General features: G+C 39.0%; 1 protein-coding gene across 1 annotated transcript in view; it reads right to left on the bottom strand.

Annotated features, from left to right (window-relative positions):
* Window positions 1–1242: 1242 nt before the first annotated feature.
* LOC110458635 overlaps window positions 1243–9771 on the bottom strand; it is a 40572-nt gene continuing 32043 nt past the window's right edge. Inside the window, exons 8-9 of the mRNA XM_021510422.1 lie at window positions 4828–6872; window positions 1243–1317 (exon numbers count right to left, since the gene is read on the bottom strand). Coding sequence (XP_021366097.1) covers window positions 1243–1317; window positions 4828–6872 — 2120 coding nt within the window. The remainder of the gene's footprint in view (window positions 1318–4827; window positions 6873–9771) is intronic.

Genomic DNA, 9771 nt, shown 5'->3' with positions numbered 1-9771 from the left:
AGTGAACCTGAGTCCGTGGTAATGGATTTTATTTGCAGTTTGTTAGTATTACTGGTAGGTGACGTTATGTCTCGTTTATGAATATCTGAGCTCATTAACCGAAGTATTTTTACCGGAAGTTGCGTGTAGCATGTATGACCTACAGTCAAGTAGCAGTTCCCGATTGAGATAAACAGGGTGCATTTTCAATAAGAATACGACGTTGTGATAAGATCATATGTTCTACAAAGGAAAGGAATGATATTTACAAGCCATTCAAGGGCATTTGAGTCCAAAGTTACGCATAATAAAGACAGTAGGTCCGGTATATGATTCAATTTAGTACCAGTGGTACTAGTCTGTGTGAAAACGACATTTATGAATATCTTGAGCTCATTAACGAAAGTAATACCAATAGCTGGCGGCTAACGCCTTAGCTAAAAATGGCTGTTGATAGGTTTTATGAGGTTTGGATGTCCAACTGAACTCTATACTGACCAGGGTAAAAATATGGACGGAACTGTGGTGCCTGGAATCTGCGAAAACACGTACTTCGCCATACCATCCGGCTTCCAATGGACAAGTGGAGCCATTTGCAAACCATTTGCAAACCATAGATACGCCGTTTCCTTAAGGACAGACAAGGAACGTGGGACTGTGGTTCATTTACAGTAACTGGCGGGAGCTATTCGACAACACCGACAGACTGGGTTTGTCCCAAACCGCATGATGTTAGGGTGAGAGGTGTGTCAGCCACTGGATATTTTCCTTGGTGCTGTGTCGCTGAACCAAGAACGCAAGGAGCCGGCCGCATATGTACTTTAGGGACAATTTACCAGATGTTCACCAAATAGCTCGCCAGAACCTATCTTCGGCCCAGGGCCGACAGAAACGCCCCTATGATGAGCACCTAAACTAGGAGCTTTATGAAGTTGGGGTCGTTGTGCTTAAAGTCGACTCGGCGACCAAGGTGGGGCAGAGCGCAAAACTCAAACCCCCCTGGAGGGGCCCATACATAGTCACCGCCGTGAAGTCACCAGTTTCATATCGGATCGCGGACAAGAAAAGAGAGGTCGTAGTCCATCGTGACCGCCTAAAACTGTGCGGGGGTCGTGAGTTCCCTCTATGGCTAAAGAGACGAAGAAACCAAATACTTGAGCAAGTTGGTGAGGTTGAGTCGGTAGACTCTTTGGACAGCGAGGATATGCAGATCACCCAGCTGTTCGGAATTGACCGTTGACAAACGTCAGAATCCTGCACTTCTCAGCCGGAACAGAAGCTCGTAATGGAATCTGTTGCGGATGGGGGAGCTGCCTCAAAGTTATTAGGATAAGGAAGCTGGAAATCAAACCAATGTCAGATCCAGGAGCAGAAATAACTGGCCGATTATCAGCTAGATACTGGTTGATGAGTTAGGAAGTCGAAAGCAGAGTAATTTAGTAGTTGACATTCCCCTTTTGGAATAAAACGGGGAGGAATGTGGCGAAAAGGGACATCTTTGCCCGAGTACACTACAGTATCGTTTGGCCTTATGATTTTGCAGGAAAAGTCGTTTGAATATTTTGAACGCATTTGATCCCTGTGACCTTGAAGACCTTGAATATAGGTCAAGGTCATTAATTTGAACAAACTTGTTAGAAATTAATTCCAGCATGTAACGGGCTAAATATCATCTTCCAGTGCTATCTGGTTATTCAGAAGAAGTGGTTTAAATATTTTGAACATATTTGACCCCTGTGTCCCTGAATATAGGTCAAGATCATTCATTTTAACAAACTTGATAGCCTTTCATCCTAGCATGCTGGACAATAGGCAAAAGGGCGACAGACGCCGCGCCACGGTATGAGCTCATTTGTCCCTTCAGGCTTATCGGGCTAATAATATAATGGTCTTGATGAAAAATACCACATCCTCTGTAGTTATTTTATTTAAAGGGTGTGTGCTTCATGCATACTATTAGGTTACATGTCTGTCAACTTTTCCTTTAAACGACTTCCTCTGAAGAATGGAAAGGTATAGAGTCATGATATTTGGCTTGTAGCTTTCTTGGTTAAAGAGCCCGACAAAATATGTCATTAACCTAAACTGAAGAAGAAACGAAAGACATAGCATCTTATTATTTAGCTGGTAGAATCATGGGATGAAGCTCGGTGAAAATGACCACAATCTACATTCAAGGTCACGGGGGTTTTATATATCAAACATTTTTAACACGTATAGAATCGTAATATTTTGCTGGTATCTTCCTGGAATTGAGCTCAACAGAATTTGCAAATGAAAATAATACTGACCTTTTGCAAGGTCATTGGGGTCAAACTGGCCAAAATATTAAACGACTGCTTCTGCAGAATCGAACCTTTATGTTTAAGGTGCATTGTCAAATTGTCAAAGATTAACACATTGATGAATAGAACCACCCTCATAAAATGCAAAAGAAAAATAATTTACAGGAACTTGAATTGGTGCAAACATAATTTATCGCAATATACAAGGCGCAAAAGGTGCTAAATTAAGACTACTGCAAAAACTGTACTTTTACAGACGACGAAAGGCAATCCAAAGGTCATGCGAGTTAAAAATCAATACAGTACTTCAGTTTTAATATTTTATTCATTTTCTGGCATAAAAGTTAACAAATGGCAATATATAATGTTATTAAACAGTGATCATATCAGTATCTTCCGACATATAATAAAAAAGTCAGATAACAAAACAGATATACAGGCTATAACACACACAAACTAGAGACCCATGGGCCTTCACCTTAGCTGTAGCAGAGACTATCTGGGTCTGAATAAGACATTTAAAAAAATAGCCAGTAATCTTAATTTACTAATTAAGACGCGAGCACTAGTCTAAATTTACATACCATAAAAATGTCACCCCATGAAACAAAGCAACATATTACCAAAAGTGTTATTTCTCTATACAAACTTAGGTAATTTTACTCCTCTCCAAGGGAGAATGTACGTCCAGGTGGTAATAAACAAACAATTTTGATAATTTATGCATATATACTGTGACACTCATTTTATATATATTTACTGTATAGCATGAATTGTTCGCGTGTACAAACAATCAAAATAGTTATCACACAGGTAATGTGAATATAACTACACATTATACTTTTTAGTTATTCAATAGAAGTTAATGAAAGATTCAACATATATGAACCTGTGACCTTGAATATTGGAATAAAGAAAGCTTTAAGATTTTCTTTATGAAAACCAAACAATTCTCATTATTATATAAAACCATTTTAGAATAGTTTTCTTAAAACCCAAAATATGTCTGAAGGCAGACTTTTCAGTTGTAAATTTTAGATTGTTTTTTATTTTTAAAAAGACGTTTGCTTAACAAATCTATGAAAAACTTATACCAACCTGATGATTTTTTGTTTTATGTCTTTAGTGTAACTAGCATAATACACTGTAGCACTGTATTTTAAATGTGGTCTTCATAGACAAGGATTTGATTAACAACTAACTTAAAACCATTTTTTAATTATAATTTAGTTACTGATATGTCAACTTCTGTACAAATGCATCACTGTTTAATGCCAAAAGATACAGAATTTCTTGTATAACAGTTTATTGCTAGCACTACCAGTCTATTTTTTTAGCACTCGACAGGAAACCCCCTGATATTGGCGAAAAAAACAGGACTCAAGAATGAATTTTGACAAAAATTACAAACATTGAAATGCGATTAAATTATTTCATGAAATTTAACTTTGTTTTGTGTCATTATACACATGTGAATGAACAATCGGCCAAGATGAGTATACAAAGGGTTGTTTTCTGTCCCCCGTCTCTTTGCGATGTTTAAAACAGACCTTCCCTGATTGGTTAGTATGGTTGTGATGTCATACTTACCTCCTGTTGATTCTAGGTACTGTTTTACATGAGTTTCACACTCAGTGAACAGCTCTACATCTGATGTACACCTAGCTATATAATGTAGACAATGATGCCCGTTATTATTTACAGCTGTAGTTAGTGCTGGGTACGACTCACACAGATATTTACAAACCCCCATGTGTCCCTCCCTACAACTATAATGTAACACTGTTTGTCCGTCATTATCTACAGCTGTAGTTAGTGCTGGGTACGACTCACACAGATATTTACAAACCTCCATGTGTCCCTGGTAACAACTATAATGTAACACTGTTAACCCGTTATTATCTACAGCTGTAGTTAGTGGTGGGTACGACTCACACAGATATTTACAAACCTCCATGTGTCTCCACCTACAACTATAATGTAACACTGTTAACCCGTCATTATCTACAGCTGTAGTTAGTGGTGGGTACGACTCACACAGATATTTACAAACCTCCATATGTCCCCCGAAACAACTAGCATGTAACACTGATAACCCGTCATTATTTACAGCTCTAGATAGTGCTGGGTACGACTCACACAGATAGTTACAAACCTGCATGTGTCCCTCCATACAACTATAATGTAACACTGTTAACCCGTTATTATCTACAGCTGTAGTTAGTGGTGGGTACGACTCACACAGATATTTACAAACATCCATGTGTCCCTGGTCACAACTATAATGTAACACTGTTTTACCGTCATTATCTACAGCTGTAGTTAGTGCTGTGTATGACTCACACAGATATTTACAAACCTCCATATGTCCCCCGTAACAACTATAATGTAACACTGTTAACCCGTTATTATCTACAGCTGTAGTTAGTGCTGGGTACGACTCACACAGATATTTACTAACCTCCATGTGTCCCAACCTACAACTAGCATGTAACACTGTTAACCCGTTATTATCTACAGCTCTAGATAGTGCTGGGTACGACTCACACAGATATTTACAAACCTCCATGTGTCCCTCCCTACAACTATAATAATGTAACACTGTGTCCCCGTTATTATCTACAGCTGTAGTTAGTGCTGTGTATGACTCACACAGATCTTTACAAACCTCCATATGTCCCCCGTAACAAATATAATGTAACACTGTTAACCCGTTATTACCTACAGCTGTAGTTAGTGCTGGGTACGACTCACACAGATATTTACTAACCTCCATGTGTCCCCACCTACAACTAGCATGTAACACTGTTAACCCGTCATTATTTACAGCTCTAGATAGTGCTGGGTACGACTCACACAGATATTTACAAACCTCCATGTGTCCCTCCCTACAACTATAATAATGTAACACTGTGTCCCCGTTATTATCTACAGCTGTAGTTAGTGCTGGGTACGACTCACACAGATATTTACAAATGTCCATGTGTCCCTGGTTACAACTCACATGTAACACTGTTCTTTCGTACTTAGTCACTAACTGACACATGTACTGAGCACACACACAATTCCTGTGCACCACACGACCTTCTACTCTCTCACACTTATGTTGTTCATCCTCAACTCTATACAAGGACTTAAGTATAACTCTCTCCACTTTGTATAATATATTCACGCTCCCTCCCTCTACCACACAAAGCAATGTGACCTTGTCAGGTGTCACACCCTCCGACAGGAGGGATAAAGCACATTCTTCTGAACCAGAAAAACATGCTCCATTCAACAAGGCAAGCTTTATCTCATCGCACAAATTTTTGTCAACATTTTGACGACTTCGCCATCTAATAAATCCTTGCAGAAACTGAAAATCTGTCCAAACATCTAATGAAGTTATAGAATGATATTTACTATAAAACCCGGCAATTTTGCGTTTACTAGAATAGACTGATTCAAACTCTCTGAGTAAACGTTCATACAAAACATTGTACTGATTATCAGATGATATAACTACTTTGTTTGGAGTGGTTTTTGAGGTAGTTACATAACTGAGAAACTTGCTGGGGCAATTCTGTATGTAGCCAATGGGAGTTTTTTCTCCATACAAAAGGGCCAGAGTTTCCTCAATGGAGTCATGGTTGAATTGGTAACAAACTCTTTGTTTGTCGTTAGGCTCTTTTTTCACCAGCAAACCCAACAGACTATCTAACGAATCCTTAACAAATTCTATTTTCCTCCCCTTAGACTTACTGTGAACAACAAGCTCAGCTGTTGAGGTTACTTTTACTACATCATTAGCAAATGCTGCTTCTAATAAATGTTCATCAATATTTTCATTGTTAGAGTCTAAATCATCTTTCATGACTTTGCCTCCGTTAAGGAACAGATACATCAGACCATAACATTTTCCGTCTTCCAATTTAGATAATGAAGATTTCAGAAAATGAAATGGTCTTTTAAAAAATTTGACCCTCTCCGTCTGCAAAGCAGGTGAATCTCTGAACAACCTACAGCATTGGGGAAACCCAATGTCGGGAGCACACTTGACAATTTCCTTCTCTTCATTATCTTTCCACGAGTCAAATTTATCTTTTGGTTTGTACAACCTTAACAATTCCAGTTTTTCTTCTGCATCTATGTTAAGGTCAACAATGTTTTGTTCAGTAAAAACTTTTTCCAAGCAAGAACTAGTTAAAGAATTAAAAATTCCTCTGCGAATTGTAATGATCAGAAAATTGCCCTCTGTGTGCTCATTTCCACAAAGTTTTGATTCTATGACAGATTCTACTCTTTTCTCCCATTCTTCCACATCTTGTTTACACAAAACATTCTTTCCAAAGATATCATCTAAATAAATAACTAATTCTGACTTTGGGGCCACCAAATCCAAGTCTTTGATATCATGCAGTTCTAGTGGCTGTCGACGTTGTTGTCCCTCCACATCATGGCACAGCCAACGGAGAAGTTCAAGGGCAATGGATGTCTTCCCGTCTCCACTGTTCCCTTTAATTACGACAACGCTGTTCTTCATCAACCTCTTGCAAGCATCGGAGAAACTTTTGGTAGGAGTGTACTTGTATTCTTTTTCTTTCATTATCCTGGCAGTGGTTGTTTCTAAACATAATTAATATGTGGTATTGAGGGCACATATCAGTATAAAAGAGCAACATTTTTGAGTATTAAAGGGTTTGAAATCAAACAGTACAGATTTCTATATGAAATCTTGGGAGGACTGTTATGTGACAATCTACATTAAAACAAAATTTCTACATAAAACAAGAGGCCCTCTGGGCTTCTATTGTTCACCTGGATATCTAAGCAATCATGGCACATTATCCTCCAAATGAGATCCAAGGGAATATGCCAGACCCCAAGGCCAATCCTTGTAGCATATCTGCAATTTTATGTATGGTTATGGAGTGGGGATCTTAACAGTTTCCAAGCTGTGATTCAGAAACTAGGTCTCTAGGGTTGTGGCCAGACCCGAGGATCAAATCTAATATCATGAATGCATTCGTCTCTTTTTGCCAAGTATTTGTAATTATAGTTTTAGGGTGGGGATCTCAACCGTTTCAAAGTTATGACCCAGGGGTAAAGTCTGCAAGGGTGGGGCAGACCCTGGGGTCAATTCTAATATCATGACTGCATTTGTCTCTGTATGCCCAACAATTGTATATATAGTTTTTGGGTGGGGATTTTAACCATTTCGAAGTTATGACCAATGGGTTTAGTCTCCAAGGGTGGGGCAGACCCCAATGCCATCCTGGAAGCATATGTGCATTCATCTCTTTACTCAGCAATTGTATATATGGTTATAGGGTGGGGATCTCAACTGCTTCCAAGCTGTGAAGAATAAACTAGGTCCCTACGGGTTCAGTCAGGTCCGAGGGTCTATTCTAATATCATGATTGCATTCGTCTCTTTATGCCCAGCATTTGTATATGTAGTTCTAGGGTGGGGACCTCAACTACTGTTTCAAAGTTATGACCCAGGGACTATGTCTCCAAGGGTGGGGCAGACCCAAGAGCCATACTGGAAGCAAATGTGCATTCTTCTCTTTATACTCAGCAATTGTATATATATCCCTGTCTCCCATGAATGCTTTTCATTAAATATGATTGATATCCAGTGCATAGTTCTACAGAAGAAGTCGTTTGTAGCAATATAGCAAATTTGCCCACTTTTGGCCCTGCCCCTCAGCACCCTGGGGGGTCAGCCCCACCATTTGTACAATTTTGAATCTCCACTACCTAGGGATGCTCCCAGTCAAATATGGCTGATATCCATCTCTTTGTTCCAGAGAGGAAGTCCCTTAAAGCAATAAAGCAAAATTGCCCCATTTCGCCCCGCCCCTCAGCGCCCTGGGGGGTCGGCCAAACCATTTGTACAATTTTGAATCCTCACCACCTAGGGATGCTTCCAGTCAAATTTAGTCAAATTCCAATCAGTGGTTAAGAAGAAGAAGAAGTCGTTTGAAGAAATTGTTGACGTACGGACGACGGACGCCACGGTATTGGCATATGCTCAATAAATCAATAGGTTCCTTCTCCTAACAGAAAATTGAAGAAATTTTCTGAAAATACTTTGTGTTTGCTGAAAAATATTTAAAACGTATATGTATCGCTCACCTGAATATGTTTAAAATAATTGGTATGAAGTAAAGATATAGCACTCCATGGTAGATATGTAAGTACATATGGAATTTCAGAAAGATCCATACAGTACTTGAGATATAGCGAGAACAAACTTCAAACAGAGCCCCACCCCTATGCTCCTAGGGGGGTCATACTCACCGTTTATACAAAATTGAGTCCCCTTGGCAAAAGGATGCTCCAGACTAAATAAGGATTAAATTCCTTAATCCTGATGGTCGAAGAAGGATTTTAAAGGTTTTACCTGTATATTTCTCCTATTGGGCCCCGCCCTTCTGTCCCCTGGGAGACCACACCCACTGCTTATACAAAATTGAGTCCCTTTGGCCCAAGGATGCTCCAGACTAAATTAGGATAAAATCCCTTAATCCCTATGGTAGAAGAAGGATTTTAAAGGTTTTACCACTATTTCCCATATTGGGCCCTGCTTCCCTGCCTCCAGGGAGGTTAGACACACTGTTTATACAAAATTGGTTCCCCTTTACCGAAGAATACTTCATACCATATTTGGACAAAATCCTGTCAGAAGAAGGTATTTGAAGAATTTGCTACGTTTCCCCTATTGGTCTCCGCCCTTCTGCCCCCAGGGGGGCCACATTCATTGTTTATACAAAATTGAGTCCCTTTAGCCCAAGATCCTCCAGACTAAATAAGGATAAAATATCTTCATCTCTATGCTAGGCATCTACTTGCCCAACATCAGAACCCTGAACCTTTCATTTCTCAAGAAGAAGTTCTTTGATAAATAATGTTGTTGACAGACAACAGATTCTGCACCATACCATAAGCTCCCAGGCACTACATGTCAGTTGAGTTAATGACACTATCATAACAATAACAAAACACAATCCATCAGTTAGCCACAATGATAACTTGACGTATCAAGTTTAATATGGCCTTGATGAATGATTACCAACTACTACATGTACTACATTTACTAGTACAATACTACATGAGCAGNACTATTACACTACTACACCCACAACTACTACATGTACTACATCTATTACACTACTACACCCACAACTACTACATGTACTACATCAACTATTACACTACTGGACCAACAACTACTACATGTACTGCATCAACTATTACACTACTACACCCACAACTACTACATGTACTACATCTATTACACTACTACACCCACAACTACTACATGTACTACATCAACTATTACACTACTACACCAACAACTACTACATGTACTGCATCAACTATTACACTACTACACCCACAACTACTACATGTAATACATCAACTATTACACTAATACACCACCAACTAATGTACTACATCAACTATTACACTACTACACCAACAACTTCTACATATACTATATCAACTATTAAACTATA

Source organism: Mizuhopecten yessoensis, unplaced genomic scaffold, assembly GCF_002113885.1.
Source record: "Mizuhopecten yessoensis strain PY_sf001 unplaced genomic scaffold, ASM211388v2 scaffold9683, whole genome shotgun sequence".
Lineage (NCBI taxonomy): Eukaryota > Metazoa > Mollusca > Bivalvia > Pectinida > Pectinidae > Mizuhopecten > Mizuhopecten yessoensis.
This window is presented reverse-complemented; position numbering and strand designations above follow the sequence as displayed.